Here is a 22,820-nt window from a genome sequence, read left to right as displayed (position 1 = left end):
AAATACAGTTTATTCTAAGATGTGTGTTTACTCATTCTTATTCTCTCTCTTTGGGGTAAAGGGGATGAGAGAGGGATGTCTATAAAGTCCTTGTTAAAAGAATTACTTCAGATAGATCCCAACAGAAAGAATTAAAAAAAAGAAATCTTGTTACCAAAGTATAGCACCTCTTATTTGTCAGAGCCCTTGTCGCGCAGTGGTTAAGAGCTTGGCTGCTAACCAAAAGGGTGGCAGCTCAAATCCACCAGCCGCTCTGTGGAAACCTTATGAGGCAGTTCTACACTGTTCTGTAGGGTTGCTATGACTTGACGGCACCTACCAACAACAACATAGAAATGGTTCCTTAAGATCTATTCCTGTTTGTGTATGCCAGATAAATTTTTATGTCTTTTCTCATTAAAGATTCTGGCTGTGGAAAAGAAGCTTATAGAAAGTGCTGTCAACAGTTAGCTTCATGGGTGAAACATAAGAACAGGATTTGACTTTCTAAACTAAGGTTAACAATAAGAATAGAGAGTGGAGTACATTTCACATATCATCAGATTTCTGATACCCCTAGATCCCTAATCTGTACCTGCCTCAAATGTTCCAACCCATTAGCCTCCACAAACCTCCCAGTCCCTGTCATCCTTAGTCACTGGCATAACTGCAAGCCCCCCAGGTCATCTAACCTCTCCTTATTCACATCTCCTCCTTGCTTCTTGCTCTTTGTTCCCTACCCACCTCTTAACAGCTGACTATCTTCCTAGAGCCCCCCGCCCATTTCATTCTAAATAACCTCACCAGAATCTTCCATCCTTTTCAAAAACCCCCTTTCCACCTTCTAACCTTAACTGTCCCCTGAGTCCCCCTTGGCTGGAAGCTTCTTGTTCTCCCATTCACCCTAAATCAGATTGGGAGAAGACAGCTGTTCTCCTAGTTTCCATTGCACTTGTAGGACATTTACAGGATTTTATATAACATATACTGTAAAAGCAAAAGCAGTATCACATAGTAGTTAAATGCATAGAGCTGGAGCTCCAGTAAACTGCTGGCATTCAAATCCAAGCTCCACCACTTGGTAACTTGAGCTAGTTACTAAAGCTGTCTGTGCCTCAATTTCCTCATTTGTAAAACAAAAATAATGACACTACCTACCCCTGACTATTAATGACAGTCAACTAATTTAATACATGGAAAGCACTTAAAATTGTAGCTGGCATCTTAAACGCCTGATAAATGTTTTTATTCTTTTCTACTTCTTTGTGTTCATCTAGACAGATAATACTATTCTCTATTCCTCTTAATATCTACACAGTTCCCCAGTATTCATTTAAAGCTCGTGCTGTTCCTTTCTAGTCCACCTCTGCCATCACTCTAAGTGACTTTGATGTAGGTATCTGATCCATCCTATAACACTGCCTGAAAGTCCCCAACTCCCACAGTCTTTGCCTCCATTCTATTACAGCAGTTGAGATACATTCTGAAAGAGACCTCATTACTGCCCAGAACTGCTCCAAAGCTGAAATTTTAAACTTGAATGACCACAATGCCTATCCCTCTGCTCCTCTAATTACTTTTCTCCCAGTCCTTTTGTTCAACCACATAAAATTCTCCCGGTTCCCGACCCCTCCAGTTTCTCACCACAATCCTTCATGGCACTTCCAGGGCTACTTCTCCGTTCAACCTAGAACCTTCACTATAACAACTCTTCTGTCAACTATCAGTTCTCTCCCCTTCTGCTACATATACCCATCTTTTCCTCCCATTTAATTGATTTTTCCACTAGTTCTCTAGTAATCTCAGAAATTCCAATTGATTTAGTCTCTCTTACAATTATAATCTCTCCTCTCTAGGGTTTTTTCCCTGAGCCTATAAACATACTCAAGTCTCTATCGTTTTTTAAAACCTTTAGATGTATGTCATCCTCAAGTGAATTAATTATGCCCTCTTCTCCCACAACAGAGACTCTTGTAAAAGTAGAATATAGCTCTCTGTTCCAACCTCGTCTTGCATCCAGTAAAATCTGGTTTGTTGTTACATGCCGTCAGGTCGGTTCTGATTCATAGCAACCATATAGGACAGAGTAGAACTGCTCCAAAGGGTTTCCAGGGAGCGGCTGGTGGATTCAAACTGCCACCCTTTTGGTTAGCAGCCAAAATCTTAACCATTGTGCCACCAGGACTCCAAAATCTGGTTTATGCACTTATTATTCTACTGAAATGGCAGCTTGGCCCTCCATCCAATACAATATGGCTTATGCAGTCATTCTTCTGAAGTTGCCCTTGCTGTGGTCACTAATGACGAATAAGTTTATACTTCTTGTCTACATTTAAAATTGATAACAATTTCCTCCTCCTCAAAATGTTTATCCTTACCTTCTATAACCCTATTATCTTTTGCTTCCTGTCTTACCTTTTGACTATTATTCAGTTTCCTAAACTATTGTATTCTTCAGATATGTCCTTGGTCCTCATATCTTGCTAGACACTTTGAGTAAGCTTTTCCACACCCATGATCTCCATGCCCAGCTGTATACCAACAACTCCAAATCTCTACCACCATCCCGCCGTTTTTCTTGCATATCCAGGTAGCCAGTTACCCACTGGTCGTCTCAATCTGATAACTGCAAAGTGCATGAAATGTGATATTTTCTAAACTGGACTGCGAGCTTTTCCTCCCAGGCCTGCCTGTCCTAGTAATATCCATATTCACTGAATGGAATAAGCATCTGCCTGTTTGCCCAAGTGAGACATAGTAGGCACTTCATAAACATTGAATGATACAGGAGAAAGATTTCTAACCAAGAGGATTTAAATTGAAACCATCTGTGCAGATGGTCTAATTGAAGGATTCACGGCTCTCATTTGGGAGTTGGAGGTGAAGAGGTTGCAGAATCCTTAGGCTTTTGAGTAATTGGGTTGAATATTATCCAAAAACTTCATGCATATTATTTAAAAGCCTTGCATATTATGACATAGTGGAAAGAGCATGGACTTTGGGGTCATTTAGATGTGGGTTTGAATTTCATTTCTCCATTTATTAATAATATAATGTTCTTAGCCTGATCGTTAACTTATCTGTGGAGCCCTGGTGGTGCAGTTGTTAAGAGATCAGCTGCTAACCAAAAGGTTGGCAGTTGGAATCCACCAATAGAAAGTAGTACCTATCTCTTAGAGTTGTTGTGATGATTAGAGATAACATGAAAGTATTTAGTGTAATATCTGCAATATAGTAGTACTCATCAAACAATAGCCATTATAATTGTTATAATTCAGTATTGCCTGAATTTTATCTCGGATATTTCTGTTGCAGCCTCTGAAATTTTCCTGTACAGTTTGCAGCACCTGATATAGTTGCTGTTTCATTCCCTCCCATATTTTAATGTTTGAGCATCAGTTTTCAACTCAGAATATTAAAATCATGGGACATACATTCCATGTTTCATCTGTTTGTCTTTGCCACTTGATTCAACACAAGAGGGTTTGGGGAGGCTGGTGCATTTGGCTGTCTCTCATGTCTTAGATACATGCTTCAGATAGATTGCACATCACCCAGCTAACTTGTAACGGCCTCCTGTGGACTAACCAACCAGCCTGTTACCATGGACTAAGTGATGTGAAATCACTCACTACATTGAAGCTTCTGCTGCTTCTGGAGGCAGTAATAGATTTTACCTACTTGCCTGAGTATCTCAGCTCTTGCCACTTCATTTGTCCTAATTTACCTTCCATGAGCAGAGACTCATAGGTGTTCACTACTATGGTATAGTTTTTTTTTCCTCCCCTGTTTTTTTTTTTTTTTTTTAATTTTATTTATTTTGTTGTTGAGAATATACACAGCAAAACATACAACAATTCAGCAGTTTCTACATGTACAATTTAGTGACACTGATTACATTGTTCGAGTTGTGTAACCATTCTCACTCTTCTTTTCTGAATTGTTCCTCCGCCATTAACATAAACTCACTGCCCCCCTAAGAGTCCTGTAATCTTTCAAGTTGCTGTTGTCAATTTGATCCCATATACATAGTTCTTAAAAGAGCATAGTGCTCAAGGCAGACCTTAAGCTAACCTATATTTGGTTTTAAGAAGACTTCAGGGGATATTTTTGGTTTAAGGTTTAAAGATTATCTCAGGGCAGTAGTTTCAGGGGTTCATCTACCCTCTGTGGCTCCGGGAATGTGTGATGTTCTTTTACTCAACAGCCTCCTGGTTTTCTCTTTCTGCTTTGTCTTTTTTTTTTTTCCCTTCCCTATTTGAGTGCCAGTCTGCCTAGAAATTCTTGTAATGGAGAGTAGTGAGTTCTCTTACCTTTTTTCTAGCAGATAGCCTAATTTTCATTGATTATGAATGTGAACCACCAGGATGATAAAGTACGCATAAGTCATCCCCATTTAGTCACCAGGACAACCGCATGTTTGAAATTAAGATACTTGGAAAGCAATTGTATGTATGTATCTATTTGAGATTCTGTTCTGCAATGTAGCATGTATTTGAGTAGTAGAAATCAAAGAAATACGTTCTAAAACATACCAATCTTAAATATAATAAAGTTGTTATTCTTATCTTTACAGGGATTTGTAGAACTGACTATATTTCCCACAGTTGCAAACTTGAATAGAATCAAGTTGAACAGCAAACAGTGCAGAATATACCGAGTAAGGGTCAACGACTTAGAGGCTGCCTTTATTTATAATGATCCAACCTTGGAAGTTTGTCACAATGAATCGAAACAGTAAGTTATATATTTTAAAAGTCAGTATTTCTAACAATTATGCTTTTCTCATATGATTGATTTTTCTCAACAGATTTTTCTTAGATATTATTAGACTCTGGATCCTACTTTTTCCCCCCTCCTAATTATCATTTCTCTTGCTTTTACCACTCTGCATATTTGGTTCAAGAGATTTTGCCTGCCCTGCCCAACATAGTAGGCTATTAAGTTTTCCTTCCTCAGACTATAGTTTTAAGGAAGTGCTGTCTGGGAACTTTAAATCAATTATCTTAGCCACTTCTCTTAATGCTTTTTAAAATATTTACTTCATGAATATTAAAAGCAATTTTCAGTTTGTTAGATAGTCATCATAATCTGTAGACCAGAGACTACTTTAAAATAATCTATAAAAGTGAGTCTCATCTAATATCTTCACTTTAAATAAATATTGCATCTATTTAGCCAACTTTTGATTTTTATCATTAAATATATAGTTGTGATCCAAAACCAAACCAAATCCATTGCTGTTGAGTCAATTCTGACTCATAGCGGCCCTATAGGACAGAGTAGAACCGCCCCATAGAGTTTCCAAGACTAAATCTTTATGGAAGTAGACTGGCACACCTTTTTCCTGTGAAGAGGCTGGTGGGTTCGAACCGTGGACCTTTTGGTTAGCAGCCAAGTGTTTTAGCCACTGTGCCACCAGGGCTCCTTATGGTTGTGATCACTTCTACTTTTTTCAGTTAATGCTTTGTTTTTTACTTTTTCATGTACGTATATAGGCTTTGCTTTTATCTTTTTTATGGTCACGTAAAATTCAGTTTACTCAGCATACTGTAGTTTCCATGACTGTTCTGCAGTTGTTTGATGTTTGTATAGTTTCCACCTTTTGTAATCATAAATAATGTCAAGTTAACATTTTGGTACAGGTAGTTTTTTTTTTCCTTTGAATTCTTCCTTTAGGCAGATAGAATTACTTATCATTCTTATGACTCTTCTTAATACCTTCCTTGATTGTGCCCTAGTAAGATATATACTAATTTAAATATTATCAACTACAGTTTAGCACACATGGAATTCTGGTGGCACAGTGGTTAAGAGCTTGGCGTTAACCAAAAAGTTACAGTTCAAATCCACCAGTCGCTCTTTGGAAACGCTATTGGGCGGTTGTGTTCTGTCCTATATGGTTACTATGAGTTGGAGTCAGCTCGATGGCAACAGGTTTTTTATGGTGCTGTTGCAAAGTTTTGATAGCATTGAATTATATAATTTCTTTGATTATTGATGTTTTGAAGTAGGATACCAAAACTTCATCATAAACTGTTTTTAGTCAAGACAGTATATTAACTCATCTTATGCTTTGTTGTTGAGTGCCATTGAGTTGATTCTGACTCATAGCGATCCTATAGGACAGAGCAGAACTGCCCATAGGATTTCCTAGACTGTAGTCTCTATGGAGCAGATTGCCAGGTCTTTTCATCCATGGAGCTGCTAGGTGAGTTCGAACCATTGACTTTTAAGTTAGCAGCTGAGTGCGTAACCATTCTGCCAGCAGGGCTCCTTATTAACCAGTCTGCATGTGTAATATCTTAAGGTAGCAGTTCTCAAATTGTGATCTTCAGACATGCAGCATCAGTATCACCTGGGAATTCGGGAAACTTGTGCAAGTTCCCAGGCATCATCTCAGACCTGCTGAATCAGAGACTCTGGGTTGGGGGTCCCTGCAATTTGTCTTTTAACAAGCCTGCAGGTGATTCTGATAAAGGCTAAAGCTTGAGAACCCCTGCTTTAAGGGGTTGGGAGGACTGAGAGTAATCATTGCTTTAGAATTTTTCAAACTTAAGAGATAAAATGATAACTTATTTTAGCTATTTCCCAAAGATGAATTGTTGAAATTGCATTGCTTTTACAGCCTCATTTTTAGAACTACTGTAAAAAGACTTACTACAAGATCATCTTGACCCCTTTTCCTTCCTGGAAATAAAAATCATCTGCCTTTGGAGTAGTAATGCCTGTAAAAGAACAAGGAGGGGAGTCATTGCCTTGCCAGAAGCCAAAATATCCACCCTTTCCAACCTGGAACTCTGCATTTTATGATAGGCTCAGAAGCCTCGCCATCTGCCAGTCACAGAACACAGTGTGCGTAGCTGCCTTACCAGTCATTTGTTGTTGCTGCTCAGGTCTCAAAGCAGATCATCTGTTAGAGTGACAGTGACAGGAACAGTGGACTCCAAGTCCATTGAGGGACCCAGCTTTTTTGCTATGTTTACTTTGAGGTAATGTCCCCCCAAATTTTCCCTAGTGATAGGGAAGCTGCATCATCACTTTTAGTGTTGTAAATAAAGAAAAGGAAGTCATAAATGAAAGTCTTTCCGAAAGCTAGGTTAGGAAATTTAGAAAGATAGAATATACTTTAACTTTTCTTCTCAGGTAGAGCCAGAGCTCTGTTGAGTATGGTCATTTAGTAAATGCTTGACTGATTACCCCTGCTCCTCAGCCTAGCCCTGGCATCTTGATAATCTTTAAAGGAGAAGACTTAGTTATTTTTTGCTGATGTTCGTTTATTCTCTGTTTTGTTCAGAAAAGGATTTGAGGGTGGTTTAAAAATTTCATTAGACAACAGTTTTAAAAAGTAGCTAATGCAATCAGCATGTATAAACAAGTATAGGATGGGGGCACACACTATTAAGTTACTGCACAGTTGCTAGAGGAAAACTGTAGATTTGGTTCTGATATTTCTAGTTGCCATAGCAAAGAGGGAAACACTGTCTTATCTGTAAGATTCAAAATGCTCACAAGACACAAACATACCGGTTGTTCAGGAGAAATACTACCTTTGTTAGCAATTAGATGTGAAAAATATCTCAGTGGATATTATCTTTAAAGAGAATTTTGGGAAAGGCAGATAGTTATGGTCTTTAGCATGTTCCTATACACTTCTGTAATCTTTCTTGTTTCTAAAATAGCGTTCCTTTTTTAATGAATTAATAAAAATTCCCATAAAGCTAAAATAGATAATTAGTGTAGCAGTTTTAAAATGAAAAATAAAACAACTCAGTGGATGAAATTTGATCTTTAATACATATAATAAAGTCCTAACGCTCAAGTAATATTCTACTTCATCACATTTTCCTCTTATTTGTTTTAAAGTTAAGGTGCCAGGCCCTACTGTTTTTGATAGAAAGAGTGTGCTTACGTTGGTTCAGATTTAGCATGTTTGAACCGTAGGGAGCTGTAAGGAAAGGAAACTTTAAATAAAGAGACTGAAAGATATTACTACTTATTTTATCCGACTGTTAGCTGACTTTTTAAATTAACCTGTACTGACTATGAGTTGGAATTGAATCGGCGACAGTGAGTAGCAATGAAAAACCCAGTGGGTTATATAACACCTATAGGCTTCTCATTTTGTTTTGCTTTATTATTTGTCAGTAAAATAATTTCAGCATTTGACGTTTCTCCACATGTATTTTGTGTTTGAATCTTAGGTGGTGTTGGTAGCTTGTAGTTTGCCTTCATAGGACCTATGGATCTTCACATTTTATTTTTATTTTTTGCTACAGTTTTCTCTTCTTAGAATAAAATAAATGTGGACTTTGCCAGAGAAACTTCTCCTTTGGATGGGTAGCCTACAGTGACTGATGGCTCTCTTTACTCTTTCTTTTACTTCCCTGGATATGCTTTGTCACTTTAAGAAGACCTTCTTAAATTTTGCTTGAAAAATCTCTTGTCTTTATTTCTACCACAGAGTGGTAGTGCAATTGAAGTCATCTTTATCGATAAGTGAAATAGCTGTCCAATTAGGGGTAATTAAAAGAAACTTCTGTCTTTTTTTTTTTTTTTTTCCAAGATTTTCTAGGTCCTATATTTTAATGCAAACTTTGGCACAGGCTTTTAAATTTTGTTGTTTTATCACTGTCATGGAGCCCTGGTGGCACAGTGATTAAGAGCTCAGGCTGCTATCCAAAAAGTCTGCAGTTCAAATCCACCAGCCTATCCTTGAAAACCATGTGGGGCTGTTCTGCTCTGTCCTGTAGGGTGCTATTACTTGGAATTGATTCGATGGTGTTATGGATTGAATTGTGTCCCCTAAAAATGTGCATCAGCTTGCCTAGCCCCTGATTTCCAGTATTCTGTGATTATCCACCATTTTGTCATCTGTACGATTTTCCAATGTGTTGTCAGTCCTGCCTCTGTGATGTTAATGAAGCGGGATTAGAAACAGTTACGTTAATGAGGCAGGACTCAATCTACAACATTACGTTGTATCTCAGATCAGTCTCTTTTGAGATATAAAAGAGAGAAGTCAGTAGAGAAACAGCAGAACCTCATACCACCAAGAAACAAGAGCCAAGAGAATAGCATGTCCTTTGGACCCAGGATCCCTGTGCTGAGAAGCTCCTCAACTGCGGAAGACTGATGACAAGGACCTTCCCCCAGAGCCAACAGAGAAAGCCTTCCCCTAGAGCTGGCACACTAAATTTCGGGTTTCTAGCCTCCTGGACTGTAAAAGAATAAATTTCTGTTTGTTAAAGCCATCCACTTGTGGTATTTCTGTTATAGCAGCACTAGATGACCAAGACAGACAGCAGCAAGTTTGGTTTTTTTGTTTATTAGTGTCATGTAATGTTATTTGTTGTTAGGTGCTGTCCAGTCGATTCTGACTCATAGTGACCTTATGGATAACAGAACGAAACACTGCCCGGTCCTGAGCCATCCTCAAAATCGTTGTTATGCTTGAGCCCATTGTTGCAGCCATTGTGTCAGTCCATCTCGTTGAGGGTCTTCCTCTTTTTTGCCAACCCTCTACTTTACCAAGCGTGATGTCCTTCTCCAGGGACTGGTCCCTCCTGATAATGTCCAAAGTATGTGAGACATATTCTCGCCATCCATGCTTCTAAGGAGCATTCTGGTTGAACTTCTTCTGAGACATGTCATGTAATAGAAGTGGTTAATTCCCTTATTGATTATGGTTAAGTAATTAAAAAAAAACAAAAAACATCAAACCGCTTGCCATCGAGTCGATTCTGACTCATAGCGAACCTATAGGACAGAGTAGAGCCGCCCCACAGGGTTTCCAAGGAACGGCTGGTGGATTCAAACTGCCAACCTTTTGGTCAGCAGCCAAGCTCTTAACAACTGTGCCACAAGGGCTCCTTAAGTAATATAGATAGTTTTATATTTTAACTCACTCAAAATGTCTCCCTGCCAGTTGCTTGGTACTCTGCAAACTTGGGTTGCCAGGAGTCCAAATCGATATGATGGCAACTAACAGAGTTGGAGGAACATTAGCATTAATTTTGTCTAAACTTCAACAGAGACTTTTTCTATAATATCCCACCTTCCGCTTGCATGTTTTAGGCTCTGGAGAGCTCACTATATTTTAATGTACCTCTTTCATTCATTATTTCTAAATACTAGGAAGTTCTTTATTAAATGGAACTGTCTACCTTGCTGTAATATTCACCAACTTATCTTAAATAAATACTGTTTCCTCCTAAGTTTTCTCTTCTCCAAACTACAGAATCTCTATATTTTCAGCCATTCCTGATGTGAAACGGTTACCAGATTTGTTACCATCCTCTGCCCTTCTCTGGATAAGCTCTGGTTTGGCATTATGTTTTCTTAAATGTAGTAACCTTAGAACTAGGTATCGTTCTTCTGTTTGGACTAATTGACACTTACATTGCAGCAGAGCCATTTTTTTTCCTTTTTCTGTATACAGTAATTTCTGTTGTTGTTAGGTGTTGTCAAGTTGATTCCGACTAGGCTGTAGTCTTTATGGGAGCAGTTCACCAGGTCTTTTCTTCCACAGAATCTTTGGGTAAGTTTGAACTGCCAGCCTTTCAGTTAGCAGCAAGTGCTTATCCAGTTCACCACCAGGGCTCCTGACAGTATTTCTAGTGGCTTGAAATTCATTAGCCTTTTAAAAATGGCTGCTTTGCATAGTTGGCTCAAATTTTTGTAGAAAAACCTGTAAGGAAGATTTTCTCCATGGAAGCTTTTTTCATGGTATCAGGTCAAATTTTGTTTGATTATTTTAAAAAGTACATCTTTATTGTAATTTTAGTATTGATTCTTTCCCTGGAAAGTGAATTTTTCTGTTAGCTGGCTTTTTTTTTTTCATTCTGTATGTAAATTTTCAAGATTAAAAGTAGAAGAAAAGCCAAGTGTTGATGAGGACATAGAGTAACTAGACCTCTCAAATGTCACTACTAGGAGTATAAATTGAGGCTGAATATATGGATACTCTCTGATTTAGCAATCTCACTTCTAAGTGTATCCCTAACAGAAATGTGTTCATATGTTCACTGAAAAACATGTGCAAAGATATTCATAGCAGTAATATTCCTAATAGTCAGAAACTGGAAATTACCTGAATGCCCATCAATGGTAGAGTGGTAAAATAAATTGTACTATATTCTTACATTATGGAATTCTAAACAATAATGAGAATAATGGGTGGGGCTTGGTTAGTGATTGAAAGAGGGCACAAGAGGGCTTCTGGGAGTCTGGTAACATTCTGTTCTTGCACAGCATGCTGGCTTACTTGGGTTTATTGCTTGTGAAAACTCATTGAGCTGTATACTTAGGGTATATATACTTTTCTGATGGGTATTTCCATAAGAATTTTTTTTTTAACGTAGAGGAAAAGTTTAAAAATAATTGAAACATAAGCTTTGCAAAATCTGTACTTACAGTTTTAAGAAGCCAGCGTTCTTTATTTGAGAAGGAATTAACACATTACTTCAATTTAATATGAATGTATATAATAGGTTCTTGGAAAAAATTCTTTTGATTACTGTATTAGTTTTTCAGTATTTGCCTACATCATTACTTCTCTTTAAGCTTTGTTTCCATGAGCAGGACTGGGGTTTGGGGATGGTGGTGGTTATAGGGCAAGGACACATTAATATTTTGCTGTCATTATTCTGCAAAATGAAAACATTTATTATAATCTTGCCCTGTATTTTTTGGCTTTTGTGAGGTTATTATGAAAGGAAACATATTTGATTCATATACTGAAATCTAAACCATCAGAAGATTGTTTCTTATAACTACTTCCCAATAGATTCCATTTATACTGACTCACCTATTTTATTTGGACCACTTTACCTTTTCTCAGGAAATGAGGAGATGAAGTGAGAATAACTTCCCATAAAAGACTAAGCCCTCTAGTATGTAATAGTTAAATCTTTCTTTCTTTTTGTACATCATTTTTATTTTTGAATTTCACTGTTAACTGGAGGGGAAATACAAGTTCTGCAACCATCTTTCCAATTTCATGTATTTAAAACTTCCTGAAAAGAAATTGTGGTCTGTAGATATCCAAAATAGATGTCTTTAAAATTAGGTGGTATGTTAACTAAGTGCTAACAAGGATGTGGAACAGCTGGTACTCTCATGTATTGCTGATGGGAATGCACAATGGTACAGCCATTCTGGAAGACAATTCTGCAGTTTCTTATAAACACATTCTTACCATATGACTCAGCAATCCCACTCTTGGGGATTTATCCTACAGAAATGAAAACTTATGTTCACACAAAAACCTGCACACAGATATTCATAGCAGCTTTATTTATGAAGCCAAAAGCTAGAAACAACCCAAATGTCCTTCAGTGGATGAATGGATAAACAAACAATTGGGCATCTATACAGTGGAATACTACTTAGCAGTAAAAAGAAACTCAACTATTGATACATGCAACAACTTGGATGAATTTCAAAGACATGTTGAGTGAGACAGGCCAGTTCCAAGAGGTTACATACTGTATGATTCTATTTATTTGACACAAGGCATAGGAGAAGGGACTTTTTGAGGATGATGGAACTGTTCTGTGTCCTGATTGTTGTGGTGGTTACATAAATATAGAACTGTACATGAAAAGAATAAAAAGTCAATTTTTCTGTATGATTTTATAAAAATAAGTGGTATGTTAAAACACAGTTATTTTTATTATGATCCTAGAGCTTTACATCTTTTATTTCACGTATTTATCTAATAGAAATTGTTAAATATATTGAGAAGTCTGTTTAACTCCTTTCAGAACCTTATGTTCTGTAGTTGCTAGCCTAAATGATTGTTAAAGCCATGATTCTATTACGTCCTTCCTACATGGTGGGGAGATATAAATGGGGAAGGAATGGCTTCTGTCAAGTTCAGGGTATATAATTTCTTTAATGGTTTTGCCCATTTTGTTTTCTCTTTAATCACTCTGTAGGATATTAAAAAGCGCCTTTTACCTGAGTTAAAAATTTATTATGCTAATAAGGCATAACAAAGTTTATTAAGACAATGTTCTGCATCCCACTTTGGTGAGTGGCGTTCGGGGTCTTAAAAGCTAGCGAGCAGCCATCTAAGATGCATCAATTGGTCCCAGCCCACCTGGAGCAAAGGAGAATGAAGAACACCAAAGACATAAGGAAAATACTAGCCCAAGAGATAGAAAGGGCCACATAAACCAGAGGCTTCATCAGCCTGAGACCAGAAGAACTAGATGGTGCCCGGCTACCACCAATGACTGACCTGACAGGGAACACAACAGAGAGTCCCTGACAGAGCAGGAGAAGAGTGGGGTGCAGAACTTAAATTCACATTAAAAAAAGCCCGCCTTAATGGTCTGACTGAGATTGGAGGGACCCCGGAATACATAGCCCCTGGACTCTCTGTTAGTCCAAAACTAAAACCATTCCTGAAGCCAACTCTTCAGACAAAGATTAGACTGGACTATAAGACATAAAATGGTACCCATGAAGAGTGTGCTTCTTAGCTCAAGTAGATATATGAGACTAAATGGGCAGCTCCTGTCTGGAGGCAAGATGAGAAGGCAGAAAGGGACAGGAGCTAGTTGAATGGACAAGGGAAATCCGAGGTGGAAAGAAGGAGTGTGCTGTCACTTTAAAGGGAGAGCAACTAGGGTCACATAACAATGTGTTTATAAATTTTTGTATGAGAAACTAACTTGAGCTGTAAACTTACACTTAAAGAGCAGTAAAAAGAATTTATTATGCTAATAAAATATCACTAACTTTGTGGCTACATCTAGTGGGATGATAGACGTACAGGTACACAGCAAGGATTTGGCCCATGGTGTTGGTGTCTTTCATCTGTTTTCTCACTCTTGCCATTCCTTCTCTTTACCTTTTTTCTATTTCTTCCATATTTATTTAACCCAGTTTCGGTGAGGAAATGTAATATGTATAAATATACACGTACATTTTTTAAAACTAATATTGTGTTTCAGGTGAAAGTTTACACAGGAAATTAGGTTTCCATTTAACAGTTTTTATACAGATTGTTCTATGACATTGGTTGCATTTTTCACAGCATGTCAGCATTCTCATTATTTCCATTCTGATCATTCTGCTTCCATTAATCTAGCTTCCCTGCCCCCCTTACCTTCTCATCTTTGCTTTAGGGTAAGCGTTGACTGTTTGATTTCAGATAATTGATCATTTAACGGAGCACAGTACTCACGGGTGATATTGTTTATTTTATAAGCCAGCCTATTGTTTGGATGTACATTGTTTTTATGGAATAAAATAAGAAAGTCAGACGAGAGAAATGTTTTCATAGTTCCATAAGAATTCTATGTATTTTTTTCCCTCCAGTGGGAAATAAGGCCAGATAGCTATTGAGCAAATATTTGTTGAGTACCTCCTGGAACATAGGGAATATAGCAGTTAACTAGCCAAAAGTTCACTCCCTTTGTTAAGTTTACATTGTCATGTACTGGGAAGCGGAGGTGAACATTATTACATTTCTAGGAATTCCTTCCCATCCTGACTTGTTTTAGACATCTTAATTTCAGTCAGATTTTAAAGTTTGTTGAGCCCCTTTAAATTTTTGCCAGATTAATAAGAAATAGTTATTTTTTTCAATTCTACATATATTCTTTATATTTGGATCAGAAAAGTGTACTGATTTTGGCTATTCAAAATTAATGAAGAATGTAATAATGATAGTACAGTCACATAGCACTGACCACCAGAATATATATGCCATTGTATTTATAGTATGGTGAGTAAAGCAACAGTTACTTGGCTAAAAAGTATTCTTGTGAATTATATAAGAAGATATAATGTTTATAAACAAGTAGTGCCAAGTAATATTTAAGACAATGCTTGGTGAAATATATGTCTTACTGTTATTAAAACTTGGCTTTTTTCCCTCCCGCAGGAGAAATCTCAATTATTTTTCCAATGCTTATGCAGCTGCAGTTAGTGCTGTGGATCCTGATGCGGGAAATGGAGAACTTTGCATTAAGGTTCCCTCAGAGCTTTGGAAACATGTTGATGGTAAAGTACCAAGACTATATTGACTTTACAGTAAAAGCATGTTAGATTCAGTAACTAGAAAATTTTACATGAAAATTACTGATGTCAGAATTGTAAATTAATCCGTTGAAATATACAACATTAAAAAGTTGGAAGCTCTTTTTTCTTCTTTTGAATAATATTTTATTGTGTATTTGGTGAATGTTTAAACGCTAAGTTCCCATTTGACAATTTCTATACAAATTGTTCAGTGACATTAGTTACATTTTTTTTACAATTCTTTTTTCTTAAGGATCATTGTCTAACAGGAAAATATCATGAAAGGCTGCAACAAAAAGCAGCTCATTGCGTTATTTTTTAAGAGTGAAGGTTTAAAAATTAGATAAATGGAACAATTTGTCAAGATTTGAGAACCACACAATATCAAATCTGTTTAGAATTTTAGCGCTTAGATCCTGAAAAATTATCTGGTTCAATTTTTTCCTTTTACACAAAAGACCAAAGAGTAAGTGACCTGTGGAGGTTCTTTTAGCTAATTAGTGGTAAGCCAAAGCTAGAACGTAAGGTTTCTGACGCCCATTCTGTGTATTTTTATGAATACCCTATCTTCTTATTTCTAAATCTTTATTTTTTTTTTATATAAAGTTTCTTGTATAAAGTCATCGTAATGATTTTATATAACCTTCTGCCTACCTTTATTTAGTCTTATGAAAATTAACTAAGATAAGGAAGTAAAAGACTTCTTGTTTTATTTTTGCTTTGTTTGTGTGTGTTTTGGGGAGGAAGGTGCACATTTTAGAGGACAGATACGGAAGGTTGTCACTGCATGTTCAGAGATTGGAGATAATTCAGGTTTTTGTTAGCGTTTTGGGGGATAATTAAAAAAAAATTTTTTTTAATGTTATGAAAGCAACACGTTTATTATGTAGAAGTTAAGCATAACAAAAAACATAATAATAAATACATAATATAAATCACTGGGTAGGCCTATCTGCCATCATTCCTTCCCTTACGTCCCAAAGTCAACCATGGTTAACAATCTGTAGGGGAATGTAATGGGAGATCAAACTTGAAAGTAAGTTTGGGGTTGGATCTGGAAAGCCTTAAGTGTTCTATGAGGGAGTTTTGAACTTTTTTCTTTAGGCATGTAACATTGTCATGAATTCTTAGAGGAGGATATGGCATGACCAGAGTTATATTTTGGGAAAACACACCTAGCAGTGACTAGAATTGATTGGAGGTAGGGACATCAGTGAAAGCAGGCTATTGAGTTAAAACAGGTGGAGAGAATGGTGAAAGCCTAAATTAGGGTAGAGAGTGTGGCTTTTTTTCATGTAAAACTGATTATTCCCACTTTATGTCCAGTGTAAGTCTTTGAGTTTATTAAATAAATAGAGACCACTGTTATTTATGTATTTATGTATCAATGTATGTGTGTATGTATTTGCTGCAGAGTTAAAGGTCTTGAAGATACACATCAATTTTTCTTTGGATCAGCCAAAAGGAGGTCTTCATTTTGTGGTACCCAGTGTGGAGGGAAGCATGGCTGAGAGAGGTGCTCATGTTTTCTCTTGTGGGTATCAAAATTCCACAAGGTAGATTATTAATTCTTACATATTTCAATTAATTTCATGTTTCCATTGCATTTTTTCTAGGTATGTGCACACATATTTAGTATAAAATGAGAAGTACAAGCTTAATCACCCAAACCTCTTCCACTTCTTCTGAACCTTGTTCAATTAGTCATTCCTCCTCTCTCGTGTGTCTTCCCTTTTCCTCTTTCTTCTGATTTTTTCCCCTTAACTAGTATTTATCTTCAGGTCTATTCTTCTAAGATAATCATCGCACTTGATTCTTTTTTTTTTAACTTTATATTGAAATAGGAGCCCTGATGGCACAGTGGTTAAGAGCTTGGCTGCTAACCAAAAGGTCAACAGCTCGAATCCACCAGCTGCTCCTTGGAAACTCCATGGGACAGTTCTTCTCTGTCCTATATGGTTGCTATGAGTCGGAATCAACTTGACAGCAGTGGGTTTGGTTTTTTTTTTGGTTTGGTATATTGAAGTAAAACATACAGAAAATTGCATGCAGCTCTGTAGTTCACTGATTTTTTATCTTTTTTCCTTGTTCAGCTAGTCTTCGTAAAAGAAGAATTTACACTCTCTTTTTGTACAGCTCTCACCTGTTAGTTGTCCGCCCATTTATCAGATCTTATTGAAATATTTAATAATATGTATGCTCTCCTCAAACTATTAACTCCTCTAAGGCAGGGATGATGTCTTATACTTCTTTGTGTTTCAGTAGTAAGTACAAACCCTGGCACATAATAAGAACTGACCTTAATTGAAAGAGAATCGAATAGAAATTTTATATTTGGCTTTACTAGCACTCAGTTTGACTTTATATAAATGTATTAAATATTCCAGAAAAGCAATTTCCTAACTTATGGAATAGATTCTGAATATTAATTGTGTTTTATAAAGCTTTATTATAATTTTTTTTAGTTTCTGGCAGTGAATACTACATGTAAATTAATGTGAAGATATAAGTTGAAAGTATTTTTTTTTAATTAAAAATGGGACATAAAAGTTAATTAACTTTTTTAGAGTTTGAACTGGAAGTATCACATGATATATTTTCTTAATATTGCTGCATAAAATTTGGGAACAGAGTTTTAAAAATCAGGTTCTTTCAAGTTACACAGTAAAAAGCTTCAGTAGTCAAATAGCTAAAGTTTTTCGGTGTTTTCTAGAAATGTTAAAATCATTTATAGATTAAGAAAACAATACAGGGTGTACTTTCAGTGTATTTTTTATACTGTCAATCTTTTTTCTAGATTTTGGTTCCCATGTGTTGATTCATACTCTGAATTATGTACATGGAAATTAGAATTCACAGTAGATGCTGCAATGGTGGCTGTTTCCAATGGAGATTTGGTGGAGACAGTGTATACCCATGATATGAGGAAGAAGACCTTCCATTACATGCTTACCATTCCAACAGCAGCGTCAAATATCTCCTTGGCCATTGGACCTTTTGAAATACTTGTAGATCCATATATGCATGAGGTAGGTCATATCTTCTTCCCCCTTACCCTCATCCCACCCTCCCACTCCCAGTAAAAAGGAGAGTAATAATGAAATTCTTTATCTTTCTTAACTGTGCATTTAACTATCAAGAACATCACTAGAAAGAAAATGTTTCTTTAACTGATATATTTAATGATACGAATTCTTGAATGAATACCCTTCAAAATGTCATATTAAAATTTTAGGTCTTTTTCAACAGGGGGCTTAGCGTTCCAAAAGATCATCAAGCCTATCTTGATTACTAATTCTGTCATTATTGTCATCTTGTTTGCCATATGTTTATGAATGTTCTGTTCCCATCTCTGGAATTTTAAATACTGCAATTTCAAAATTACAAAGCAAGATTTAATCTCACTTCAGGGTATACAGAGGAAAAAAGAAAAGCCTGAGGTAGCATTAGAATTCTGATCAGCACACTCATGAAGATTTCTTTCAGGTTTAACTTAGGCATTTTACAGTTTCCGCCCATCCCACATCTTGTCATAAATCATATATCAGTTGATAGGCCAAATAGTACTTTTAGGCCTTCCCAGGCATGAGACTTCTTGTGGTTAGAAAGTAATTCATTGGTTGTTGACCCTCTTAGCCTCTATATCTATATAAAATAACATTTGAATGGCTGTCTTTTTATTTACTATTGGTCTTTTATATTTTCTATGTAATTTTTTATATTGAAAGCGTATGCTGTGACCATGTATATCGCAGCAGCATTTCTTGCAGTTACGTGAGCAAAAAATTGAGGAGAACCAGGTCTAGAAAGACTATCTGTGAGCTCCTCGGTCTCCCTTTCCTGAAATTCACAAGTTTGATAAAATCACTCACGGAGAAGATTCCACATGTTTTGTGAATGGTTTTGCTTCTGCTGTCCTAATACAGACTCTTTTAAAAGTGTATCCACTGATAAGATTGGCAGTGAACTTTATCTTTGGTAAATGATCAATTTGAAAATCACTTTTTTTAAATTAGCACCGACTTTGTATTTAGGAAGAATTTTTTTTCCTACTCTGAGCTGTTGGATGGCAGTAAGGTAAATAACAGTCAAGCAGTGTTTTCTTGAATACTCAGAGCCCATGACTTTGTTCCTCTCTGTCTCAAATAGATGGTAGTTGTTACCAGCATTCTCAGTACATTTGCTTTTGTGTAAATTTGTCTGAACATGAGTCCTTTTTTTGATGAACAGTATTTTATGTTTTTGGTTGTGTATAAAGAGGTGTGTTGATCGTGATGCTGTTTGGGCCCTGGCCATTAATAATTTATAGAAGCTCATTCCCCACTATTATGGTGCCCTCTTATTTATAATGTTCCAGAAGAATAATTTTAATCATATGTTAAAAATTGTCCTTGCTTCTACAATCCTGCAGTAATCAGAACTCTATAGCATGACTTTCAAGTTCTAGAATTTTATCCCAATTTTCCTTTCTAGCGTTTTCCTCACTCAGAATAATTTACATGTATTTCTCTGATCATACCTTATTTATTTCTATCTCTGCTTGGATATCCTCTTTCCCCTTCTTAAGCTATCTAACTTGTCCAGCTCAAAAGAATTAACTGATCTCTGTCCTTGTTAATGCCATTCATTTGACACAGAGCCATAATATGAGACGTATGTGATATTTGTGTGTTCATGTCCAAGATGAGATGTAACCTGGTAAGAAAATCAGAATTACTATTTTTGTTGCAGACATTTCTTGTTAATGAACTTCCCTAAAGCTTCCGGTATGTAGTTAAGATGTTAGAGAAGAACTATAGTAATTGTTTTTTATATTCAGTGAAGATAGTTTAATTAACATTTACTTATTAGGATAGTACTATGATGTGCAACATTCACTTGGTTAGACATTTATGAATAAAAGCTATATTAAATGTTTTTTGTTATGTATATATTTGCAGAAAAAATTTTCATTTTGAACCGAAGTTAAATTTTCAGTGGATCTAGGCATTTTGTAGGCTTGTAATTCATCATGAATTTTTTTAAGTCCAGTGAATATTTTGTTAACATGGTCAGTAAAAGTAATGACTAATTTCACAGTATCAGTTTCTTTTTTAGTATCATGAAATTTGTAAAAAAAATTTGAACATTTATTTATAATTGAGATATTTAGGAATTTTAAAATATTAAAGTTAACTCTTCCATCTAAATGATTTTTCTCCTTGCTTTGCGTTTTCAGGTGACTCATTTTTGTTTACCCCAACTTCTTCCATTGCTTAAACATACTACGTCATATCTTCATGAAGTCTTTGAATTTTATGAGGAAATTCTTACATGTCGATACCCATACTCCTGTTTTAAAACTGTGTTCATCGATGAGGCTTATGTTGAAGTGGCTGCTTATGCTTCCATGAGCATTTTTAGGTTGGTCTTCAAATTTGAAATGCCTGCATTAGGATAGTATAAAGAAAAGTTACTTCTTGTGTGATCAATTGTAAGATGAGCTTTGAACTTTTTTCTTTAATTTAGAGGTGGTTGGCTTTGTAGAAAAATCTTTCTAGTTCTTTTTTAAAATTAAAAAAAATACAAAAATGTAAAAAACATTTTTAAATAACCCAAAAAACTCATATTATCTTTATCCAGAATTAACTGATATTAATATTTTGCATATTTTCTTTTTTTTCTGTTTATGCATTTAAAAAATTTATATAAGTTATTACATGGACAGCTAGTGGGTTTTTTTTTTCCTAGCATTATTTAAAAATTTACCCGAGAACATCAGAAATTTGTTTGAAATTTCTTTTCCTTTTTTTTTCCTTCTTCCCTCCTTCTCTGTCATCTTTTCCCTCTGTTCCTCGCCTTCCTCCTTGGGGCTCTTCCAGATTTAGAAGTTTTATGTCTCAGGCTCAGTCATTTTTACCTTTGCTGTACCTAAATCTTCTCATTTGTAAAATGGGAATGATAATGCTGTCCATGCATTTTCCAGCAGCTTGTTAGAAAGATCTGATGGGATAAGGTATTTGAAAGTAAATAATAGAGCACAGTCAAGGTAATAGTTATTATCAGGAGAAGATTTTTGGAAGTAGCAGGGCCTTTGTATGTGAGGATCAGTTTCATTAATGATGCTCTCCTACCTCCCTCATCAAAAGGTATTTATATTCCTTTAAGCAAAAGTCATAATGATAATGAATTTCAGCTACATTTTGAAAAGATGAGAAAACTCTTTGGAGAATATTCTGATTTTTCTCTTTTATGTCTAACTTGGAGCCCTGATGGCACAGCGGTTAGAGCCATGGTTACTAACCAAAAGGTCGGCAATTTGAATCCACCAGCTGCACCTTTGCAACCCTATGAGGCAGTTCTACTCTGTTCTGTAGGGTCACTATGAGTCAAAATTGACTCGACGGCAGTGGGTTCGGTTTTGGTTTTTGTATGTCTAACTTATATTCCATTATTTTGAAAGTGTAATTTTAATGTTATTTTAGCTGAATAATTGAGTGTTTCTTGGTTATAGTTATCTTTCTCTTCTTTTAAATTCTAGCACAAATCTTTTACACAGTGCCATGATTATAGATGAGACACCTTTGACTAGAAGGTGTTTAGCCCAGTCCTTGGCCCAGCAGTTTTTTGGATGTTTCATATCCAGAATGTCTTGGTGAGTATCTTCAAAGTTTACAACTACTGAGAAAAAAAATCTGGAAAGTTTATTTTCTTTTAGTGTAGTATAAGCTGACCTTTGCCTTAATAGCAAATAGTTCCTTTAAAAGGCAGATTCTATATTTATTTAAAGAAAAATAATATAAATTTCATTTCAGTTTTTTGGCCATGAAATCAATATTGTAATCCTGTAATTTACAGTAAGACTGAGGTAAGAATTTTGATAGCAGTAATTTCTTAAAGAACTAAATGCGTATTATAGATATAAGGACTTGAAATAGAAAACTAGAGTGAGACTGCTAATGCATTCAAAGCAATTGGTAATGTTCAAGGCAAAATAATAGTCATAGTGACAGTGATGTGGGGATTTACCTGCTAGTGCTCAGCTTTGTACCAATTTACTTGAAAGAAGTGAGAGGTGAAACGACTTTTTTTCTTTTTGATTAAACTTGAGATGAATTTGTAGAAAAATTCCCTTAAGATTATAAATTGTAATTTTGAATATTCTGTGCTATATGTAGTATGTAAATCTTGGTTCCTTTCTTTTTTTTTTTTTTTTACTAGAAGTGAGAAAGGAGAGGGTAAGGCCTCTGACTTGTGATTTTCCTAAAATAATTACACATCGTTTCATTAAAGAATAGTGCCTGGAACTTGATAGGCAAAGTGTTTGAATGAATGAATATGTGAATGAATGATGTTAATTACCTTTCCTCTTGAGAAACTAAAAAATAAGTCAAGTAAATAAATTCTAGGCCTTTTAATGCCATTGATAATTATGCATCAGATTGGCAATACTAGAAGTGGACTTTAAGAATTGAGCGGTGTAGTTCTGGGTGTGGGCAACTATTTCCTTAGAGGTAGACAATGTGAAGGTAGAGTTGGGCAAGAGGGAAGCAGCATTGCCAGAGTAGAGCACATACATAGGTAAATTATATTTGAAATGAAATTCTAAAGCAGTTTTATAGTTAAAAGGTAAAGCCAGATGTGAAGAGAAAGTAGAACTGGTCAACTCGACCAGAGGAAGTGGGAAAATCAAATAATTTGTTAATAACTTCATTTTGCTTTAGGAAAACCAAGAAGTAAATACTATGCTTGTTCCGTTATCCTCTTTGGCTTCATCTGAAGATTTTTTTGACTGAAAGAAGCTTAGATTTTACCGTTTTGTTTAG

At 35.9% G+C, this 22,820-nt stretch overlaps 1 protein-coding gene across 2 annotated transcripts in view; it reads left to right on the top strand.

The window, feature by feature from the left end:
- The window catches only part of TAF2 (TATA-box binding protein associated factor 2), a 101,536-nt gene that overhangs the window by 3,217 nt on the left and 75,499 nt on the right, over window positions 1-22,820 (top strand). Inside the window, exons 3-8 of one of the 2 annotated variants that reach the window (XM_004372974.3) lie at window positions 4,556-4,716; window positions 14,879-14,997; window positions 16,430-16,571; window positions 17,813-18,044; window positions 20,234-20,418; window positions 21,536-21,649. In XM_004372974.3, coding sequence (XP_004373031.1) covers window positions 4,556-4,716; window positions 14,879-14,997; window positions 16,430-16,571; window positions 17,813-18,044; window positions 20,234-20,418; window positions 21,536-21,649 — 953 coding nt within the window. Of the gene's footprint in view, window positions 1-4,555; window positions 4,717-14,878; window positions 14,998-16,429; window positions 16,572-17,812; window positions 18,045-18,109; window positions 20,419-21,535; window positions 21,650-22,820 lie in introns of those variants that run through there. The other variant, XM_023728169.1, reaches the window with a different exon arrangement.

This window comes from Trichechus manatus, unplaced genomic scaffold, assembly GCF_000243295.1.
Source record: "Trichechus manatus latirostris isolate Lorelei unplaced genomic scaffold, TriManLat1.0 scaffold00022, whole genome shotgun sequence".
In the NCBI taxonomy this organism is placed as follows: Eukaryota; Metazoa; Chordata; class Mammalia; order Sirenia; family Trichechidae; genus Trichechus; species Trichechus manatus.
Note: the sequence above shows the minus strand (reverse complement) of the source record. Positions and strands in the feature narration are given on the sequence as shown.